This window comes from Thermobia domestica, chromosome 17, assembly GCF_964235325.1.
Source record: "Thermobia domestica chromosome 17, izTheDome1.hap1.1, whole genome shotgun sequence".
Taxonomy (NCBI): domain Eukaryota; kingdom Metazoa; phylum Arthropoda; class Insecta; order Zygentoma; family Lepismatidae; genus Thermobia; species Thermobia domestica.
The window spans coordinates 145,973,786-145,997,500 of record NC_137470.1 but is presented as its reverse complement, the minus strand read 5'-3'; the positions used below and the strand labels follow the sequence as shown (position 1 = coordinate 145,997,500).

At 37.4% G+C, this 23,715-nt stretch overlaps 1 protein-coding gene across 4 annotated transcripts in view; it reads left to right on the top strand.

The window, feature by feature from the left end:
• The window catches only part of LOC145674390 (uncharacterized), a 253,542-nt gene that overhangs the window by 30,270 nt on the left and 199,557 nt on the right, over positions 1–23,715 (top strand). For 2 of the 4 annotated variants that reach the window (XM_081744372.1, XM_081744373.1), the window contains exon 3: positions 2,137–2,244. The exons of the other annotated variants lie outside the window; for them this stretch is intronic. In XM_081744372.1, the coding sequence (XP_081600498.1) occupies positions 2,233–2,244 (12 nt within the window). In that variant the 5' untranslated portion in view covers positions 2,137–2,232. The remainder of the gene's footprint in view (positions 1–2,136; positions 2,245–23,715) is intronic. 4 annotated transcript variants of the gene reach the window in all.

The following is a 23,715-nucleotide window of genomic DNA, read 5'->3' as shown; positions in this document are numbered from 1 at the left end:
GCTTTGCATTTAAAGTAATAACAGGATTTTCCCGATTTAAAAAATTTACTGACATGATTTCTTTAAGCTTGTGTGATCCCTTCCAGTATAACCCTGTTATTGCACAATATCACCAAGGCGAAAGAAACTTACTTCTATCGATATGTAATATAAATATATAGAGCAAATTATTTAAACTAAAAAAAAAAGGAACGTTTAAACCAGAAAACCTTTTTTTTTTCAAAAACCCATGCGCCGGCGGGAGCTCATGTGGTTCGGATTCCACGTTAATCAGTAGGTCCACGTCTCACATAGCCTCGCTGCTGAAAGGGGCGCTAAACTAAAATCAACTCAACTCAACTCAAAAACCCATGGTTATTGCCAACCCTGGCCTGCAGAAATAGTAAATAGCTTTCACTTATTGACATGTAAACTATTGAATACGTAACAATCTATGAGTTCCCTTGATAGTTTTCAATGACTTGATTAAACTGTACGAGGGTATTTTCAAAATTTTCCGGTCTGACACAGAAATGTTTCGCAACTGATAATAAGCCCCTCATGACGTGACTATCGAAGAAATAATGTATCAGTTTCAACTGTGTAGCTGCGTCAATTCGTTGTAAGCAGTCATTTGAATCAGTCACTGTGGGTTAACACTGAAATATCACCCCACTACTAGTGAGCCATTCACGGCATGTAGTGCCATCTATGAAAGAAATAAGGTATCAGTTGTTTCATCTGTGTACGTGCGTCAGTACGTTGGAGGCAGTCATTTGAATCAGACACTGTGGATTAACACTGGAATATGGCGCTACTAGTAATAAGCCATTCACGGCATGTAGTGCGATCTATGGAAGAAATAATGTTTCAGTTGTTTCATCTGTGTAGGTGCGTCAGTACGTTGGAGGCAGTCATTTGAATCAGTCACTGTGGATTAACACTGAAATATAGCGCCACTAGTAATAAACCGTTCACGGCATGTAGTGCCATCTATGGAAGAAATAATGTATCAGTTTCAACTATGTAGTTGCGTCAGTACGTTGGAGGCAGTCATTTGAATCAGTCACTGTGGATTAACACTGAAATATGGCGCTGCTAGTAATAAGCCATTCACGGCATGTAGTGCGATCTATGGAAGAAATAATGTATCAGTTGTTTCATCTGTGCAGGTGCGTCAGTACGTTGGAGGCAGTCATTTGAATCAGTCACCGTGGATTAACACTGAAATATGGCGCTACTAGTAATAAGCCATTCACGGCATGTAGAGCCATCTATGGAAATAATGTATCAGTTTCAAATGTCTAGCTGCTTCAGTTCGTTGGAGGCAGTCATTGGATCAGTCATTGTGTGTTAACATTAAATATCACGCTGCTAGTAATAAACCATTCACAGCATGTAGTGTTATCTATGGTAGAAATAATGTATCAGTTTCAACTGTGTAGCTGCGTCAGTACGTTGGAGGCAATCATTTGAATCAGTCACTGTGGGTTAACACTGAAATATGGCGCGACTAGTAATAAGCTTTTCACAGCATGTAGTGCCATCTATGGAAGTAATGTATCAGTTTCAGCTGTATAGCTGCGTCTGTTCGTTGGAGGCACTCATTTGAATCAGTCGCTCTGCATTGTGCTCGCATCCTGCATGACAATGTTCCAGCCCGCACGGCTGTTGTTGCTAAGGCTGCGACTTCGAGGAGATTCAGCACGCACCATATAACAGATTTAGCACTACAGCTTTGGCAACAACAGCTCAATGCACAACGACTGATTCAAGTGATTGCCTCCAACGAACTGCTGCAGCTAGATATTTGAAACTGATACATTATTTCTTCCATTGTTGGCACTACATGCCGTGAATGGCTAATTACTAGTGGAGTGATATTTCAGTGTTAACCCACAGTGACTGATTCAAATGACTGGCTTCAACGTACTGACACAGCTACACAGTTGAAACTGATACATTATTTCTTCCATAGATGGCACTGTATGCCATGAACAGATTATTACCAGTTATGCTATAATTTCAGTGTTAGGCCGGAAAATTTTGAAAATATCCTCATACACATGCCAAAACAAGTTTAATTATTATTTGTGTCAGATTTGTCATCTTCAGTGTATTATTGCTAACATAATGAATATTAACACTTGGTTCTAGGCGCAGGAAAGACTCGCGCACGATGAGACACAGGCGAAATAAACCGTCAGTCACTATGCTGCGCATGGAAATTTTCTTTCGTAGTAACAGCTAGAGATGGAATTAGACGTAAGTACAATTCAGTTATTGTCTTAGATATTGTTTTGTAAATTCTCAAAATTTGTCTTAAGGAAAATTTATAGTAAAAAAAAAAAAAAAAAAAAAAAAATCAAATCTTGGAAACTGGTGAATGGTTGAAGTTGCCTAACGTAGAAGTAATGCTACTCACGAAGACACAAGACGGAATTTTCGTTGCGATATACGAAACCGAAACCACTTTTACGACATCTCAAGTTTTTGTCCTTTATGCAGTCAGTCATACGTGGAAGTCACCAATATACTAGTATATACTGGTCAGCAAGTTTACAGTGAGCTAAAAGGGAAATTAAAATCAGTCACGGATTAACAGAAATATTTCAAAATATGCCTAAAGTCAGGGAGATCTGCTATATTTTATAGAAAAGTCGAGGATTCTTTTTTTCTGCCAACGAAAGATATGAAGAATGTCTCTGAGAATCAGGGAGATTCAAGAGGATGATAATAAAAAGACTGAAGAAAGAAAATTATCCCCAGAAGTAAAAAAGTTTAAGGAGCGCCGAAATATGTTTAAACTTCATACTTTGATAGAAAAATTATAAAATAAATTAAAAAATTTAAATGCTGCAGAAGAAAGCTAATATGTTGTTTGTAGATTAAAAAAAAAAAAAAAAAAAAACATATGTTGGTTGTACGTAACACAGCCACAGACACACAAAAAAAGTTCTATGTACCGGACCCCACGGCATGGATTCGATGTATTTTGTTATGGGCGAAAAACCTGAGCGATGTTGGAAATGAAATCTTTAATTTTCACGTCCCACGGTTGTGCCGGCTAGGCTAGAGGAGACGTTGATGATAAGAAATGAATGAAATGGTGGAATGAAGAAAGTGTGAGGAAATGGGAGAAATCCGAGAAAACCAACGCACACGGTGTTTGTCCACCACAAGGTTCCCTTGGCGCGAGCTGGGATCGAACCCAGGACTCCATGCACCAGAGTTGAACGTTCTACCGTTGAGCCACCGCGGCCCCATTGAGCGATTTTGGATAGTGATCATACTTGTAATACAGCTATACAAAAGGAAAGAAAGTTCCGGGCAGCGAACCCCAGCGTATGGATTCGATCTATTTTGTTGCACAGAATCCAACTTTTGAAACCCCAGGACGATTAAACATGTCATTCTTTTTATGGGCGAAAAATGTGTGTCCTGCCTATCCAAAATCGCTCAGATTTTTCGGTCTTAAAAAAAAAAAATTGACACGTTCAGTCGTCTTGCAATCGGGTTTCGAAAGTTGGATTCTGTGTAACAACATACATCGAATCCATATGCTGTTGTCCCCTGCACAGAATTTTTTTTTTTTTTTGTATTACTGTGTTACATGTATTCGCCTTATCCAAAATCTAACAAGTTTTTCACCCATAACAAAAAATTGACACAATCGATCTTCCTGGGGTTTCAAAATTTGGATTCTGTGTAACAAAATACATCGTATCCATACCTGGGATCCGCTACACAGAACTTTTATTTTATTTATTTATTTATTTATTTATTGTGTGGCTGTGTAATTAAACAAAATGTTAGGATTGTTGTTTGTAGGAAATAAAAAAAATACGTTAGGTATGTTGATTATAGATAATCAAAGAGGAAGGCTAATTATGCTATATGTTTGGTGGTTTATGTAGTTTATAATTATTTTTTTGGCATTAGTGCTTAGTTGTATTCTAAATACAGGAAGCTTAACTCAATTCCAATTTACAGTAAGAAAGTAAGTATATATTATATTTTAACAATAAAAATAAGAGGGTTTCGGGGATGGTGAAGGCTTTTTTTTTTTTTTTTTTTTTTATCTTTCTTCAAACCTTAGCATAAATGACAGTGTTGGCGACGTCATATGCCAGGAAGAATTCACTTAATCACGGAAAGTCAGGGAAATCAATAGCAGAATTTCAGTGTGAGGCCTCAAATATGTCTCTAAAATAAGTTCCATTTTATGATTAAAAAAAAAAAAAGAAAAAAGAAAAAGAAAAAGAAAAAAACTACTGTACATATCATTTGTGTTGTGTCACATGGTGCATTAATCCCTAATGTTTTGTAGTAGAATAAAGACATTACATGAACTCAATGTGAGTGCCGTGTATGGTGCGATAAACATCGATGTGCTAACCTAGCTCTTGCCGGACTCTGGTTAACATGCTTGGTGCGACTATAGCGGCAGCTTTTTCAATTCGAATTCGCAGTTCATAACGGTCTTGTGGAAGAAGAAGCACGTAAACACTGTTCTTAACCCCACAAGAAGAAATTCAGTGGGGTTAAATCTGCTGATCTTTGAAAGTCTTTTCAGCAGCACTGAACTCCATTACGGTTACTTTGATGAACAGAGGCTTATGCGGTCAAATTTAAAACCTGTAATGAAACGAAGAAAAAAGAAAGGAGAAGAAAAAGAACCGTAGGGACCTGTGTACCATGTGCAACTAACGTCATAATCTAAAGTACAATACTTTTCAAATAATAAAATTTACTTTAGAGACAATTAACAAAAAAATGGTTACTTACCAATAAATCCCTCCGTGAGAAAATTAAACAGTCTCCATACGTTCCGTCTTCACTGGTAGAGTAACAAGGATAAAAACGGATAAGTCCTTAATGTTTTATACCACCGAGGACGGAACTAGCTTGGTGTTCTGAAACGTATGCAGAGTGTTTAGTTTTCTCACGGAAGGATTTATTGGTAAGTAATCAATTTTTTCTTAATTTGAATCATCCCCTCATGCGCCTACATAATTTTAATTTTAATTTTTTACTTTAGAGACCTCGGTTATTTTGCTGATAATGAAATTGACGTAGAAGCAGCATGTCGAGCGCTTGTAAAACACGAGTTGATGCAAGAATAATTAGTTCAAGAAATTCTAGATAGACGTCATTTGAGTAGGGAGATCAAAACATGCCAGAATAATATAAAGATGAACCGTAGAAAATGAATAATGACTAGCTTAATTAGATTGGTTTTAATGATATGATCCACTAGCCAGCTCTTCTTTCTGCGGCAATGAACTTTCTCGTTCGTTAAGCCATGGTAAGTTCGTTTGTAGTTTTACATCTCAGGGTAGCGACAAACTCAAAGAACCAGGAAAAGTCGGGTAATTTGAAAAGATCGAAAACATCAGGGAATTTGAGAAGATGGGAAAAGTCAGGGAATTGTGAGAAGGCCGGGAAAAATCATGGGATTCTGCTAGGATTCCAAGCGTAGCGATTTGCTAGGAATGAGATTTTAAAAATATTTAAATGAAAATTTTCAGACGACTTCATATGTAGTTGAATGCTTGTTTTTTAGTTGACAACTTCAAACTTAGAAACTTATCTGTGGTTTTCACTAACGATCTGTAAACGAACTTATATTCTTTAGTTGTGCGCATTATCTTTTTCTTTCGCATGTGCATTGGAAGATCATATTGGTGAATCATCCACAAAATGCAGTTGGGTCAACGAACCAATGATAAATTAATTCTGACTCACGCATAATTCCAATCTTGCATCTTTTTTATTCGGAGTTTCTTATCGTGCATTAAGTGAGGGTAGCTTATCGCACAAATAAAAGTATTTTGATATACGATTACTCGTATTTGAACTTTTGTGATTCATTGTTATGTATTTTAATTCGCAATTAAGTAAAGAGGCTTATTTCGGAAGAGTTTACGAAAATAACTGATAATGTTGCACATCAGCTTATCCGTTAGGTCAATGCTCAGTTGATAGCTGGACTAATTTCATCGGACTCTTAATCTTGAAATTTGGGATATGTCTATGGATACCAAAGTGTATTTTCTACTTCGTGTTTATAATGCAATTGTATTAATTCTTACACATTTATAGGTATATTTTTTTTTCTCCTCTGATGATTCTTCCCGGAGATCCGAACGGGGGACTATTTTATTTCCGGAATTTTTTACCTCTGGAAGAACCATCAATATTTTGTTCTCTTCCTTCGTCCCTTCTGGGAAAAAGATAATGTGGTAGTATTCCCATTTCCTTTCCACATCTCCATGCTGTTGACGACCTGGTGGTTCAGCCACCTTTTAGGACAGTTTCCCCTCCTAAGGACAAGAAGGTATCCTGACCTCCACCCTCTCATCCGCCCTCCGAAAAAGCCGTTGGCACTTGGTAGAAGCTGACTCCTTATCCCGGGAGTCAGTCGGTCGCCACCGACGATAGCCGTCCAAGACGTTGCCTGCTTTCTTCGGCGAGGAGGTGTAGGTTGGGATTTTCTCTTTGTTCAGAATGAGATTCGAAGGCTTTTCTCAAACCTCTCCAGTACTTTTAGAAAGCATAGGTACATATTTTATCATTTTCCATCAATGGTTATACATTCGTAATGATTTATGAATGTTGATTCGTTTCATAAATTTAAGAAAAGTATAAATCATTTATACTAATTTTAAAATTATTGACATTAAAAATGATGCAGCAGTTTGCGAACAGTATTTATAGTAGATGGGTTCAAATGGATTTACATTCTCCCTCTCCCTTTTGTTATTCTTTGAGCCAAATTTATGTATGCTTTTAGAATGTCATTACGACATGTTCAAAGTTTTATAAAACCATTTTTTCAAGATGTGTAAAAAGTATTTTGTAACTGAAACCAACTTTTGAGAGGAGCACAAAAACTGTTCTGGGAGCTGGAGGGTGGTCCATGATGGAAACGCCCCTGCTTAAAACCCCTCTTCAAAAATACGTAAGAAAGACTAGATTTCTTTACTTAGTAATTCTCATTAAAACGAAAAAAAAAAAATGGGAGAGTCAGAATTTGCTAGTCAAATTATCTAATATAAATAAAATATAGAGTTTGTTTGTGTATATGTCTGTGTGTGACCTGGGGACCAGATGAGTGGACCGAGCTTGGTCCATGCCCCGTGGTTTTCAAAATTCGTACGAGGGGGGTCTCACGGGGGCGCTTACCGGGACATGTAAAAGTGGTAGAAAATGACCGATATTAGTGTGAAATTCATAGTTTTCGCGGTCGGTGAGATCAATGGTGATATTCTTACGGGCATTGACTTTCGAATACAGCTCTCATCGGCTGGGGGTCAGAGGAGCTTTTTTTTTTTTTTTTTTTCCAAAACTGGAACCAAAGGGTCTCTTCAGGGGGCGATTACCGAAATGTAAAAGTAGTAGAAAATGACCGATATTTTTTCTTTCGTTGTTCAGTTTGTTTACATAGATATTTTATCTGGCCCATGTGAAGAATGCGTATTTCAACTAGTCGTAAAATAATAATAATTTGTTTCAAGTACGCTGTGGAAGTAATGAAGATTCATGGTGTGTGATTCCTGTTTCAGTGTTTACATTTTCATACTTTTATTGTAGGAAAAGAATCGTAAATCGGATCTCCATCATGCACTTGTATTGTTTAGTATCTGGTTTCCCGGCAAAAATTTTTAGGTTTTGGAATTAGGGAAGCAAAAAGGTTTTGGAACTACAGAAGCAAACAGGTTCCTTGTTGCGGACAGTTCATTATGACGTATTACGTTGAATGAAGGAAACTGATCAAAGCGACCCATTTTGCGGGTTACAAATATTGTACATGTTGATACTAACTTGAACATAAGTTCAGTGTCGTGGTCGGCAGAGCGTTGACTTCTTCGTCCCAAGTTCGTGCGTTCATTTTTTTTTTATTTTACAAATAAACACCAAGTGGGCAGGTTTTCCGGAGTTCTTTTGTTTACCCTTATTCACATTTCTTTTGTTCTTCCATCATTAACTCAGTAATTACTCTCTCTTTTCTTCAACTGTAAACTAATGCTTTAATGTGAAGTATAAATATTAGGCAATTAATTTCGTCTGTTAGTCACCTTCGGGCATTGTGAAACTACGAATTTTGAATGATTGACTTTACCTGTGTATACGTTCCGGGACACAATTTTATTTTTCTCGGGAATAAGATGTTCTCTTGCTCACATTCTGACATGGCAATTTAGTTTACTTTTACGATAGTATTCGTTGCTGGAAAATAGAATTTGGTAAATACCCAAATGTGGGAACCTAATTGTTAATACAAAGTAGTAAAGACATTATTACAAGAAATTTGAAAATGATTGTATACGCTTTATAATCGTGTATTAAGCGGAGAATGTTTACGTGCTTTAGTTCAGTATTTTATTTCTTATCTTAGAAACTTACCAATGCTACGCCTAGGCGAAACATGGAAACTGACTGTGTTCCAAAAATTAAAAGAAATAGTAAATGTAAGTTGGTTGATGCAGTGGATCGAGGCGGCGTACGTAGAAAAAAAAATGCAATCTTCAACAATAGGCTTTTATTTACGAGAGTGTATTGTTGTATAGAAAGGTGGTCGAGAAGTTTGGGGGCGGAGTGCATAGTAACAGCTTTCTGCTGGTTTAGCGCGATTATTCAATTGCAGCGTCAGGATCAAAAGTGAGGTGATGTAGTTGTGGTGTTTGGTACAACCATCTCAATTTCCAACTTTTCCAAGACCACGTTCAATCCTGGTTGTTAGGTGCTTCTTTATCATGGATTCGGGAAATACCAAGTGATAAATTTTCTGCGTGTTGCAACGCTTGCCAGAACTTCCTTTTGTTGAGTAACATGAGACGGCAGGCGATAATGTTATGAAGAGTTATGGCCTTGTGAATCAATAAAGCAAATCCGTGCCTTTTGACTTGGAGTGTCATAAACATAAAGGTTTCTGATGTTGCATGCTCAAATGTGGAATCTACGATGCAAGTGGCTACGAGTTCGGGAACGAAACAGTGTAGTTTATGTACTGAGATTGTTACTAAAAGATTGTATTATAAAAGCAGAATTACTATGATGTATCTAAAGTGTAGTGAATGTTATCAATGTGGACTGCTGAAAACGTGTGGAAGTATCACTTATGTTACGAAGACGGTAAGATTGCCAGGAAAATGCAGCTTCAACGTAACAAAATAGAATGGGTTTATGGGTTATCGCCATACTTCAGAAGTGAACTAGTTCTGTTGTTGAAGGAGACATAAATGTGTTATTCTGATGTACCGTAAAAGGGCAAGTGTGCACATGTTTTTTAACATGGACGATTTTAGGGAATTCTACAACTTCTCACATTTTAATTACTTTGAAAGAGACGTTTTCACCCTTGAAGTTGAAGAAAAGACATCGCCAAATTACCATGTAGAGGAAGTTGGGGGTTACTTACTTTGCATGGAGCATTTAAAGCTGCAGTTGAGGTAACGAACTGGAGAATCGTTGAATTTTTAAGACTTCTGCATAACTTATTTAAGGTTGTTCCAGTGAGCCGTGTCAACTACCTTTCTATAGAGGCGCAGAAAATTATCCAGTGAAGTTTCGTTCTGTGTTACCTTGAAAATAGTAGTGTTACTTAGCGAGCCACTGACATTTATCCTTACCCTTTGTTGTATATTCAACATGTTAGGAAGGATCAAATTTCCAGCTTTTCGAGCTGTCAGATCGTGTCAAATAGGTGGGAATAAGATAAAATGCTTAATCCTAAAATTACATGTTTTAAGGTGCTTGCTTCAGAAGTAAAACAATTCCTTACTGAATTTCAGAGTGACTCTAATCTCAGTCTATTTCTTTAAAATAGTTTGTCACAGGGTTGGCTGGTTTAAACCAGAAAACGAAAAATATTCGTAAAATCTTGATGAACACATAGTTGTGGGTTATCACGTTTCACTCCCGTATATTATTCGTATTGTATTCAGACCTAAATTCCCCATTTATTACTCAAAGAGATTACACTATAAAAGCAAGTTTTTTTTTTTTTTTTAAATAAGTTTATGAATGTTTCTTTTGTGATTTTTTACAGTGTGTTATTGCTATGCAATTGCAATCAAAGAAAAACTCCAAATATTGTTTCGTTGTAATATTGTTTACTATTGATAAAACACTTAGAGATGCCGTACTTTTCTTTTGGGTTGGGGGAAGGGAAGTCATACAAACTCCACGATAGGCATTTATTGAAATCAGAATATCTTTGGTATCTATTTATGTATAAATGGGTCAGAGCCAAAGTGGACTCAAATAATTCGTATCTTTATTCACTTTTCTTACTGGTATACAAATTAAGTAGTTGTATTTTTTTTAACTCGGACTAATAAAAGTCGTAGTGAATTAACTTGGACTAAATTAGTTCTTCTGTACTCGGCAGTATTTTGAAATTGTCCATATGTAATTCTCTATAATGGTTTCACTTGTGCAACTGTTTATCTTTTTGTCTTTCTGAAATGACTCTTTGACAGTTTTATTAACAAGTATGTAAAGATCAGTATAACGTATTTTTTATCAGGAGTCCTTCGTGAGTGAATCGGCAGAGGTATCGCACTATGCGGCCAATTAGTCCCGGTTTCGAGTTCAAATGGAGGACAATTTGTCTGGGATGTAATCCGAGAAGCGGGTTGGATTCCGCTGTAAGCTTATGTGACCCCTTCCAGCATAAGCCGGTTGTTGCATAATAACGCCAATTGTAAAACAAACTTATTTCTGTTCATATGTGATATAAGTATATAGAGCAAATTATTTAAACCAAAGAAACCTGGTTTAAACAAAAAAAAAAGGCTTAAACAAAAAAACATGTTTTTTGTTTTGTTTTGTTTTGTTTTTTCAATGAAAACCTTGGTTTTTGCCAACCCTGGTTTGTCAGACGTGACAAAAAATGTGCACCGAAATAAGTTTACAAAAAAAAAAAAAAAAATAAGAACCTTTTAGTTCTTTGAATTAATCTATATGAATTGATGTGTAAAATTAAAAAAAAAAAAAAAAAATCTTCCTGTGAAAAACGTTGACATTGGTTTTGCTACACATACTGACTTGAAGAAATGTTAACCAATAACGGATTTGTAGATTCTGAATTTTCGCTGAAATTGCACAAAGTGTCTACAAAAATCTGTTTTCAAAGTTTAGGAGAAGCTTTAACTATAAACTGACTAGAGCTTTTTCGTATTTGGATCTTAATATTTCTACAGGATGTGATGTTGGAGTGAATCGCATGAAAAGTTTCTTTTAGCTGAACTCAGTGCCGGATTTACGTATTAGCTAAACAAGCTGTAGCTTAGCGCCCAACTCTCGTAAAGGCTCAAAAAAATTTACAGAAAAAACTGGATGTATATTTCCAAAATATATAAGATAAAAAATAAGTAAAATAAAACTTGTACATGAACAGTATTTGTTTTTGTGTGTGGGGGGAGGGGGCAGGCTTCTGTGATGTAAATAATGGGGCTTCTCCTACTAACCTGCCCCCCAAAATATCACTAGTTTGCCAATTTTGCACATAGGGTAGCTACGTTCTTCATGGACTGATTGCATGGCAGTATGTGGCATGCAGCTGCACACTGAAATGCAGAAAATTTGTCATTGACAAAGGACAACTGGAAATATAAAATTCCCCATTACCTTCAATAGCTTAGAGCCTCATCAAATCTAATCTGACCCTGGCTAAACTAATTGAAAACAATTGTTTAGATGGCAATAGGGCAGATAGAGTTGTGTTGCAGTTCAAAGATTTTTGTTGAAATTCAAATCGTAAAACAATTATGAGTCGTATTCTAGAACTGGAAAGTATTTGGATGCCATTTGGTTAAAGAATTTGGATACTTCAGAGTAAAAATGACGTAGGCATTAAAATTTTTTTCAGTGAAAATCTAGAATCTCCAAATTCGAATCCTTCCTGATAATACGCATGAAAAGTCTGTGCCCGCTCCGTTTATACCGTTGAGTACGTATCAATCACTCTGGGCCTTATAGCTACCATTCCATTATTCGCTTGTTAGCGCTGAGGAAAACCCTTGTTCCTGATTGCTTTATCTTGAGATTGAACGTAGAACCTCTGATTAATGAAGTTTGCATAATTGCTATTCCAAGACAGATTGAGCATCTTTACCGTACTGGGATGATATTTTGTCTGTTCCCCATGTCTTTAAACATAAATAGTAATGAAACTTCGAAACTAAGTCCTGTATCTTTAATAAATTATTAAAAAATAGATCACGTTATAGGAGAATAAAAGTTTTACAAAGCAAACCTACAGACTGCATGTCTTAATGCTGTCATGAATTATGTCAGCAATTCATGTAATGCTTATTTTCTGCCTTATGTTTCGAAATTTTTCTAAGTGGAAACAATAACCAGCCAGCTACGGAATGTTATTCCCGATACTTGATATATTCCATAATAACGTTTACTCTTATATTGTAAAAATCAGACATATAATTTATTAAATTATCTATAATAATACAAATTTAATTTGAAATTTGATAACACACACACACATACAATATATATTTAAAATTCTGAAAAAAATATGTTAATCTATAAATTAGGCATGGAATTTTTCGAAAAATCTCTTTTTCGATTCTCATTTTTCGAAAAAAAATCGTTTTTCGATAATTTTTCGTTTCTCAAAAAAAAAAAAAAATGGACTTTCGATGTTTTTCTGTTTTTCGATAATTTTTCGCTTTCCGCTTTTCGAAAAAATTTGAAAACTTTTTGGCTGCTTTGTTTTGTGTTCGTCCTTCCTTTGGTTTTTCTTTTAAAATGTCAATCATCATCCTTTACTTGACTTTTCTTATTAAAAATCAAACAAGGATAGTATAAATCGTAAGCAATAGACGAAACCATTCGATTTTGATTGAAATTGGCATGGCCGTAAATTTGGCCAAGGTTCGTAACCATGTGTGCTGTTATGGTATACATTTGGTTTCCGAGTTATTGGCCATCAAATGTGGGTTTGGATTTCTTTGTATGTCCCACGATTATGCCCTTTATTCTAAGGGAAACGATTGAAACAAGTGAGTAATGGTGGAATGATAATGTAGGAGCAAGCGGGAGTACTCCTAGGAAACCCACGGACACGATTTTGTCTACCACAAACTTTCTTGGGCGGGAATAGAACTAGGGACTGCAGGCTCCAGAGCTAAGCGCTCTACCACTGAGCCACCCGCCCCGTGGGTTTGGATTTAATGAAAGGATATTGTATAACGCATACTATCGATGAAACGCGCCCAATCACGATCAAAATTAGTGTGGTTGTGGATTGCGATGTATTTAGTAAGTACGAGCATGTGTATTAAATGCTAGCTGAATATATCCATTCTTCACATGGGGGCTGTATTTGGAAGTCAACGCGTGTGGGAGTACCACCATTCATTTCAACGATCGCGAAAATTATGCATTTGACACTAATATCGATCATTTTGGGCGATTTTTACATGTCTCGATATCCCCCCTCCCCGGTGACCCCCGGCCCGCAGCCGAATAGGATGAATTTGGAAGTTAATGCAATCGGAGTTTCACCATTGATCTCAGCGACCGCGAAAGCCATGAATTCGACACTAATAACGGTTATTTTCTACTACTTTTACATGTCCCAGTAAACGCCCCCCTGAGACCCCCTGTTTCGAATTTAAAAAAAAACGCTTCGTCTTGGTCTGTGGCCTGGACCGACATCCGTGACTAAAATTTGGTAACTCTGGGTCAACTTATCTGGTCCCTAGGCTGGACCCGGTAAACGCTCTCCCTGAAACCCCCTGGTTGGAAATTAAAAAAAAAAAAAAAAAGACGCTTCATCTTGATCTGGGGCCTGGACCAAGGTACCCGTGACCAAATTTTGGTAACTCTCGGTTCACTCGTCTGGTCCCCAGGCCGCACACAGACAGACAGACAAACAAAGTCTATTTTATTTATATTAGATTGGAGTGTGTGGGATTTCTGTTCCAGAGTTATTGTCCATCATATTTGGGTTTTAACTTACGTTAGTGATATCAAGAAATTTCACAAAGACGCATATGATCTTGACCAAAGTTGGTATGATCGTAAATATTGACAAACATAAAAGCTTAGTATGAAATATTATGGTGTACAGACTTTTGGCTCCCAAGTTATTAGCCATCGAAGTTAGGTTTGGATTTCACGAATGACTATTGTTTAACGCATACTATCGACGGAAATAATAATGTATGTTGGTAGATCTTGACGCAGTTTCTACGCATGTTAAATATTGTAGTATATTGGTAAATATTCCCGATAGGGTTACCAATTTAGCCAGTTTGTGACTATTTCTGTCCATTTTGAGATCCTGGATAGCCATAGATTTTTGAAAAAAGGCAGTAGTTGTTTTTCTAAGTTATATATTCTTGCTTTTAGCCATTTTCTGACTTCAGCAACTTTTTGATACATAGAAGGTTGCTCGCTTTATATCCGACCATTTCTGACGGGTACTTACCTTATGAGATACTGCGCCACCACAATTGATCATTGTCTGTTGGACCTCCAGCATTGTGGACTATCACAAGTATTGCAGTTTCCAATGCAGCAAGCTCCCACGCAGGACGGGTATGCGGATTCTATCTCACTCCTCCCTTCACGCTTTCCATAGACCAGGGGCCGCGGTGGCTCAGTGGTAAATCGTTCACCTCTGGTGCTTGGGGTCTCGGGTTCGATCCCAGCCCCCGCCAAGTGAACTTTGTGGTGGACAACTTTGTGCGTGGGTTTTCTCGGGATTCTTCCGTTTCCTCCCACTTTCTTCATTCCACCATTTCATTCATTACTCATCATCACCGTCTCCTTTAGCCTAACCGGCATAATTGTGGGACGTAAAACTCAAAAATTTCATTTTTTCATTTCATTTCCATAGACTATCCAGGATGCGCGGGCGGCGATGTTGAAGACGTCGTTTCAACAGCCCAAAAAGCAAAAATCAATTGGACTGATGTCTGGGCTTTTCACAGGAATGTCTTCAAACGGAATGACACGAATTCCTAATTCTTCTGCTATTTCCTGATAAAAACGTAGTGATATTCTGGCGGTATGACTCGAAGCCTTGTCCATACGGATCATCACCTGGTTCGCGTCCATTCCATACAATTGTGGGATGTCTCTCTTATAGATAGGTGTCAGAATGGAAGTATCTTGCATTCAGTTTTACGTTTTTGTCTACTTTGCGTATCAGCAGCTTACCTTCATATCCGAATTCCGTAACAACCATGAAGCCACAAGGGAAACTTTCCCTGCACTGACGAACAAATTTGCTGCTCTTTGCCAGCAATGTAACGGTATGGGACCACCAGCTGCAAAATAGACATATTACTCATCCATTGTGACTTTTTTTCATTTGGAACTCGCCAGGTACTTTTCATAGCGTTTTCTGGAGTTCGTCGTACGTTCGGCAATGTGAGGTGGTAGCAGATATTGTACATGGGCCTTCACTTCAACTTGAGGGGCTTGCGAATTATGTTCACAGTTGACGGTGCTAAGTGGAATCTGTGGTCCATACCATGTTGCGTCGGAGGGTTTTCTTGGCAAGCCAATCGACAGATCCCCCTTAGTACTACAGGTGTCACTTTGCTTGCAGCCCTTATCATGGTGGTTTTCTGAGTGAAAATTTCGCAAGGGGAGCCTGTTATGCGTAACGGGATACAATAGCCTTTGCATTAGTCACCACAAGTGTTAATCCATTCTCCCGACACTGTTTCACAATGCGTACGTACGAAAATTTAGCATGGGAAAGGGCCATTACGTAACCATTAGGTGCAACCACCGAATCGAAAATGGTCGGATATACAGCGAACAACGTTTTGTATTCTATGCGTCATTTTGCTATTTTGTGAAGTTTGCTTCGTTTTCTAATTTTGGTAACATTATAACCTCTACTGCTAGAATTGACCTCCTAAAAGATAGCATTAGTGGTCATATTGATGCCTCCCCATATCCTGGTTACACAGAAGAGGAGCTCGAAACTTGTAAGTTACCTGTAGACGTTGAGAAAAATCTTCGGGGAGGACGTGCAAGTTTTAGTTTTTAAAAAAAAACCTTAAAGAAGTGCAGACTTCCTGATAATACATACAGGGCCGGCCTTAGGTGGTGCGGGGCCCGATTGGGAACATTTTGCGGGGCCCCAGGTTTACAACTAACTTGCATTAAGGTCTGTAGAGCATATATATATATATATATAAATTGAGCTCTCTCTTTGCTGGTCTAGTGGTTATATCCGTTTCCCTTTAGGTTTATAACGTTTTTCCATTTGCAAACTGTTCTGGTGAAAACGCTCACTCTGTTCATTGCTTATAGCATATTTTTTTTTTTTTTTTTTTAAAGAAATACCTCAAATGGAAATGCAGACACTGAATGAATTTTAAAATACATAAATTTCATTCTTGTGCCTCGCAATTTTTCAAGAAGGTTTTGTACCACTATTTGATAGTTTTCTTTTCTTACAAGTAAAGCTATCGATGTTGAAATCTAGTTTCTTGACCAAACTTGGCAAAGAAGTGTGGATTATCAAGAAACAACCGTAAGCAAAATTGAAAGTGCTTCCGTCCATAAAGACGGCCGCAGTGGTCAAAAACCTGATTGATCAGAATAAGGAAGCCATAACAATGTGTTTCAAGTTTGAACATTTCATTTTATTTGTAAAACGGGTAAATGGATGAAAAACAAAACCACATTAACCGACACCAGGAGGAAGTAGACATCTATTTGAGGGTATGCTTATTATGGCCGCTATCTTGAAGTCGGTCATCTTGTATCTCGCTCGACTTTTTTAAACAGGAAGGAGCACGGGCGCCCGAAGAAAATTTTATAGGGGGCTCATCTCGCTGGTTGCTATATTACGTTTGATATTTTTTTATTTGTAGTAAGAAACACTTAAGAAATTTAATACATTTTCGTGAGCCAGTGAGGGACGGGGCCCCACCCTGCCCTCTTCTTCAGGTGCCCATGGGAAGGAGGTCATATAATAAATCAAATTGGGCTAGAATTTTACGAGAAATACAATGGTCTATTTTTTTCATAAGTTTATATTTGTAAGACATAATGAAATGCACGTTTATATGAATTCGTTGGTTCAGAGATTTCTTAACAGCTGTATCTTTTTGAAGAGAGTTCAAGTCAGGAAAACCTAATGTACGGTAGTGAGAACATCGTAGAGAGCTACTATGAAAAAGTATAATCAGCTTGAAATCGTTATCGACTGCAGACAAAATGAAATGATGATGAGACTATCACAGGAATTGATGGAAGATGAATGACATATTTTCTATTTAATTATTTTAGCTAGAAGACAAACCTTCATACACACTAGTATACATTCCGTTTTCCTAATTGATTAAAAAAAAAAAAACATCCACGTGATATTTAGCAATAGAAGGCAAAGTTTGTCCTCTGGTTTTGCATTTTTAATATAGCTATAATAAGAGAAAGGATATGCAAAGAAGTCGCACATCTCGCTATTCACGGTAGTATCATATGACATAATCAGTAAGAACGCCAGAAACTTTTACTTAGTAGGGTGTTCAAAATAAAAGAGGGTATGCACTCAGAATAATGATATACAATTTTACACAAAGTCAAAGAAAACATTTTACGCCCAGGGGTGTGTAAGGAAATTTGGGGGAGTGGTAGGGGTGTTGGGGGTGTGCAGAATACCCCCTGGACATAATATCTATTTTTACAACAGAAGTTGTAAATATATATATATATAAAAAATAACAAACTATTGCAGCATTAAATTCAGAAAATATTTACTTATGCCTAGAAGCTTAATACAAGCTATTCATTTACTTGTTCGGAAGAGGCCATACCCTTCCTTGTAGAGTCCATGGATGTACCTGTATTGCAATAGTTGTTGTGTCTACTTGACATCCGAGAGTACCAGAGCCATCCCAACGATATCATAGCCACTTGGTTGGGGGCCCCGCGAGCAGAATGGCATGTATTAATTACATTTGTTAAGAGCAAAATTTAGTTATAGGGAGCACAACACACTTGTTTGCTCTTGCAGCTAAAACGGCACTGGAGAGATTAGACTGGAGACTCGACAGTAGAATAGACGGCACTAGCGCGGGGCCCGATTAGGAGCAATCGCTCCAATCCGGCTTAAGGCCGGCCCTGAATACATATACACACCCTTCAGAAAATGGTGCTTTTCAGTGTCAATGAGAATTTGAAACCAGTGAATTTGTCCTGTACTGACTTAGCTTTATCTTTAGCTTAGGGATTTGAAGATAATATCGATAAAATTGATCATCAGCGGCGAATATAAACTTCATGAAATGGGTAAATGAGTCTTCAACTTAAGAATTTCGGCAAGAGGTAAATTAGTACACAGATGCTGGGCGAGAGAGTCTTTTTGAAAATTTGTTTCGTGGCTTTCATTCTTTCTTTTCATACTAATGGTTACAATTTCGAACGCGGAAGTGAAGAGTGTATCCAACCAGGTGAATATGGTCAAAAACAAACTCAGAAACAGGTTGGAAACAAAAACGCTTTTTTCAGTTTTAAGAATGAGATTTGGGTTGCGCCGTGTGCGAAAGTGTTATTTCCTACGCGAAATTTTACACACAGATTTGGAACTACAGTAAAACGCAGATTATCCTCTAGTGCCGCGAAGATTGTTTTTAATCCTACTGCATTCGCGCTCATTTATTTTTCATAAGTATTTTTCACAATTATTATTATTTTTTTTTTTTTGAAAGGCGTAACTGGAAACGTTTTGTTTACAGCACAGTATTGCTTTTGTTTACTGGTTTTTATTTTAGTGATTTAGACGCAGAACAAAGATTTCTGCTGTACTGTACATATTTTAAAAGTGTTATTGTTTTTTGTGCAATAAATCATTGTTTTTATGCTGAATTATTTTTCGTTTTTGCACCAAATTTAAGGTCTTTTCGGGTTATCCGCGATTTTCGCTATCCACTGTGCCCTTGACACTCTATTCCGCGGATAGGGGGGCGCGGTGGCTCAGTGGTAGAGCGTTCACCTCCGGTGCTTAGGGTCCCTGGTTCGATCCCAGCTCGCGCCATGTGGACTTTGTGGTGGACAAACGCTGTGCTCGTGGGTTTTCTCGAGGTTCTCCCGTTTCCTCCCACTTTCTTCATTCCACCATTTCACTCATCTCTCATCTTCACCGTCTCCTTTAGCCTAACGGTCATAAGCGTGGGACGTAAAACTTAAAGATTTCGTTTCATTTTTTTTCAATTCTGCGGATAACTCAGGCTTTACTGTAGTTGGAACAAAAGCAGCGTGGTACAAGCAACCGAAACACAAGAAGGTTCGCCTTAACCTGAAGAAGAAGAAGAAGATTATGACATTTACTGTATTTCTGTTAGGGGAGATTTGATTTAATTTTATATTATTACTAGCCTTTGGCTAGCTGGGGACTCCGCCCCGAGACCCCACGTTTGCTCAGCCTATGGCCCCGTGTTTCTTATACAGTGGGTAAAATAAGTATTTGGACAGCTAGACCTAGGATGAAAACACAAGTAAATACCATATATGCAAGTCAGTATAGACCAAAAGATTATTGGAGTATTAACACCAGAGTTATGATAGTTTTGTCGCCTACTGAATACTGCCATGTACCCCATATGACAGCCGTGAGTGAAGGAAAAAGAAATAGGTAGGTAGGAGGGTAGCAAAAAAAAAGTATTTGGACAGCGCTGTGATCGCGAACAAATCACGCAAAAATTGGAGCAGAAGAGTTGCTTCAGTACATCTGGGTAGTCTACACTCTGTAAAGAGAAAATAGCGACACCTCACTTCTCAAGCTAATTTACACAAAAAAACATACTTGCAGCCTGTTAGAAGAGGAATAGAAGGAAATGAAGAGTGGGATAGTTCATTTGCGTTATCTGTAACACCTGTGGTGTACGACATCGCTTGCCAATTGTTTGTGTATCAGTAATATTTTCGCTAGATGGCACTGAGTGCGTCTCGTAAATTATTGTAGTGAGAATTCTGCATTGCATTTGTGATGTGTAGGTTGAGGTAAATAGCATTTTATGATTGTTCTTTGCTTTCTCATTGTTTGGACAGTGTCAAGTGGCAAAATTTTTGTTGTGCAGTGTTGTTTGTGTGTGATATTGTTGCTACATGTGTACTGTAAACAAATAAGATGGGTAAGAAATGTGACTTGTTCCCATGTGAACATGACCTAATTCTTGCTTTGCGCAGCGAAGGCAAATCTCTAAGAAAATAGATGGAATACTGAAAATCCATCATTCTACGGCAGGAAGAGTAATTCACAAATGGAAACAGTATAACAAATCGTCCCTTCGTCAACAGTGTGAAAGAAAGCATCACCCAGAGCAGATTGCTAAATGAAGTCAATAGCACTGCAGAATTGGGAGTGATTTCCCCCAAAATCGCTTCTGTGGTTTGATATGATCTTGGAACTGCAGTTACTCGTACAACTGTATTGTCTTGGCTGTATGAAGAGGATATTACAAAGAATAAACCGCGTAGAAATTCGAAACAGACAAAACACAGAGGACTTCAACATGTAATTTTGTGAGTCGATATGCAACTTGGACTTATGACAACTGCAAGCACGTCGTCTTCTTCGTTGAAAAGAACTTTAGAATAGTGGGAAACGATGCTGGTTTAAAGTGTGGATACGAACAAGCAAGGAATTTAACAAGGATTTTGTTTAAGAGACTCAAATATTCAGTTACTGAGTGATGATATGGGCTTGGTTAACTGTTAAAGACGTCAGAACGACGGATATATGTGAAGGATCGTTTGATGCACGAAAATATCTTCAAATTCTGGTACGAAAAGTTTTTGCAACAGCTAAAGATGACTTTTCTGAAGAAAATTTGGACTAATTCCTTTTCCAGGACGATAATGCCTCATGTCAGCGAGCGAAAATCGTTAATATGTGGTTCAAGAATATGACTGTTTAGAGACTCATGTGACCTACAAACTCACCTGACATGAATCCAGTTGAAAATTTATAGATCAATATGAGTAGAAGATTCAACAGACAACTATCTCAAATAGAATGGAATTCAAGGGACAGATAATCTGGGTGTTATTATGTGAGATCGAGGTTGCAGTTTGCAATAGCTTTGTTACCAAAGGGCTCCGATGATTCGCTGCACTGCAAAAAGCTCATGGTGCACATACAAAATACTAGTTTGGTGTATGGTACTTCCCGATGTTTGCACACAATATGTCTTACCCTTAAGAAATTCAGTTTCTTGTTTTCTGCTATTGTTGTTGATCTTTTTCAGTTTTGTGTATAACTCTTCCTATAAACTATTTTGCTCAAAACACACATAGCTACTTATATATGCATATAAATTCATTAAATTCATGTCAAAAGCCTGAAACTCTGGCGCAAGTATTAAGAATGAACTGCTTATTAGAAATATGCATTGTAATATTATCAGGAATTCATGTAAAAAATCATATTGATTAAACTATGTTGTGAAAACCATATCCGAGCAAGTGTCGCTATTTTTTCTTTACAGAGTGTAGAAAGTAGAGTGAGGCAGTTCGTAGCTGCTGAAGACGAAACCAGTACCATGGGGAGAAAACAGAGAGAGACAAATTTAGAGGAACGAAAGTTAATTGTGAAATTGTATGGAGAAGGTAAAAATTACCGAGAATTTGGCCGTATAGTGGACAAGTTACCTTCCACTATTAGTTATATTATAAAGAAACACAAAACAGAAAGAAATACTACAAAATAAACCGCGAACAGGCCGACCAATGAAATTAAATCCCCGACAAGAAAAGTACATCATTAGAACTTGTGAAGAAAAATTCACGAACAAGTGCAAGACAGGTCGCCACATCACTCGCCCAGGACATGCAAGTCAATGTTACACCTCAAACAGTAAGAAATACACTTAAAACAGCAGGTTTTCGAAGATGTACAGCAAGAAAGAAAAACATACATTTGTCAGACAAACAGAAAGAAATGACTAGAATTTCCAAAGAAGTACCAAAATGAACCTGTGGACTTTTGGCACAATGTGATTTTCACAGATGAAACTAACATCAACGAATTTGGAAATGATGGATACCAACATGTGTGGCGAAAGAAGAATAAAGCATTCGGAAAACAGAATATCGTTCCAACAGTTAAATATGACAGCTGTTCAATGATGGTGTGGGGGTGTGTAAATGCTAATGGAGTGGGAAATATCCACGTGATTGATGGTATTATGACTGCGAGAGTGTATTTGGAGATCTTACAATCAAGCTTAAAGGATAGCGCGCAAAAAATTCGCTAGGATGATAAGTGGATATTCCAACAAGATAACGACCCCAAGCACCGAACTTCCGATGTTCGCCAGTGGATCCTTTATAATACACCCCACTAGCTGGAAACTCCGCTGCAATCACCAGATTTGAATCCACTGCAGAACTTATGGTTTGAACTAAAGAAAAATATCCGTAAACGCAACCCTACCAGCAGACAACAGTTGATTCAGTATGTTCGACAGGGATGGGCAAAACTTGATTCCGCCATTTGTTATAAATACATCAATTCAATGCAAAACGTCTTCAAGCAGTCGTCCCAGCTAAAGGGTATCAGGCAAAGTACTGAGAGGTCCTCTTGTTTTCATTTCATAGCTTTTTATGTTCATTTTTCGTTGTGTCCAAATACTTTTTTGTTCTACTGTCAAATGTTCTTATCTTTCGTTCGATATTATAGCGTATAATTTTGAGATTTGTTAATACGTATACATGCAAATAAAAGATTGTATTTGCCCCTTGTTTCCAACATACAATCCAATCTATTACCTTGTTATGTACGCTGCGAAGTAGCGGCTCTTTTGTTTTTGTGCGAGGTGTCCAAGTACTTTTTTACCCACTGTATATATATATATCAGACTTTGCATTAGGAATGGATTTTGTGCATTTACTATTAACATTTTCTGCATTTGACCTACGGCCTCGCACCTCTTAAACCTACAATTTTACCAAATTTCAAGTTTCTTTTCGTATTTCAACTATCAAGATTTTTTATCCCAAAGAAAATGTCCATTTAAATAACGGAAATTTCTTCATCCTCCCCTTAGACCCCCTAAATATTAAAAGTATCCACTTTTGGCAATTTTCCTGTGGGTTAGTCCCAGAAAGGTAGAATCTTGCCAAATTTCAACTTTCCACGTGAACCGGAAGTACCCGTTATTTAATGTCAATTCATGTAGTTTTATATATAGTTAGGATAGGAATCAAATTTATTTAGCTTTGTCTCAGCGCGAAAGCTTGCTTTTTTCCTAGTCATTTCTACAATTTTTTAGCTCTTGATTTTAGCCACTTTTTCTGGTTGAGTGTTTGCAACACTACGCTGTGCAAAAGTTTATCATTCTGTGACGTCGAAAATGAGTTGATTTTAAGGTTGCAAGATTTGAGGGCGCGTATGAACCATTGTAAATTTAAAGAAAAGCTGTAATTCGGTACAACATACGAAGAAAAGATATGATCATATCCAACCGACATGAAAGGTTATAAAGTTAATGTTTCTGATTGGTAGTACCATGTACAGTTGGCACCTATGACTAGTAGACGCAAATTCTGTACGTGACTAAAGAGCCAAACAAACTGATCATATACGATACATACAGCTTGCACGTGTGTGCCTGTGTACAGTGACAGCCTTTTAATGCATTTTCATTTAGTTTTTACAATTTGAAACTCTGGTCGTAAAGAACGATGTAATGAAGCTTTTTTCTATATCAATGTGAGTGTTTCTATGACTCA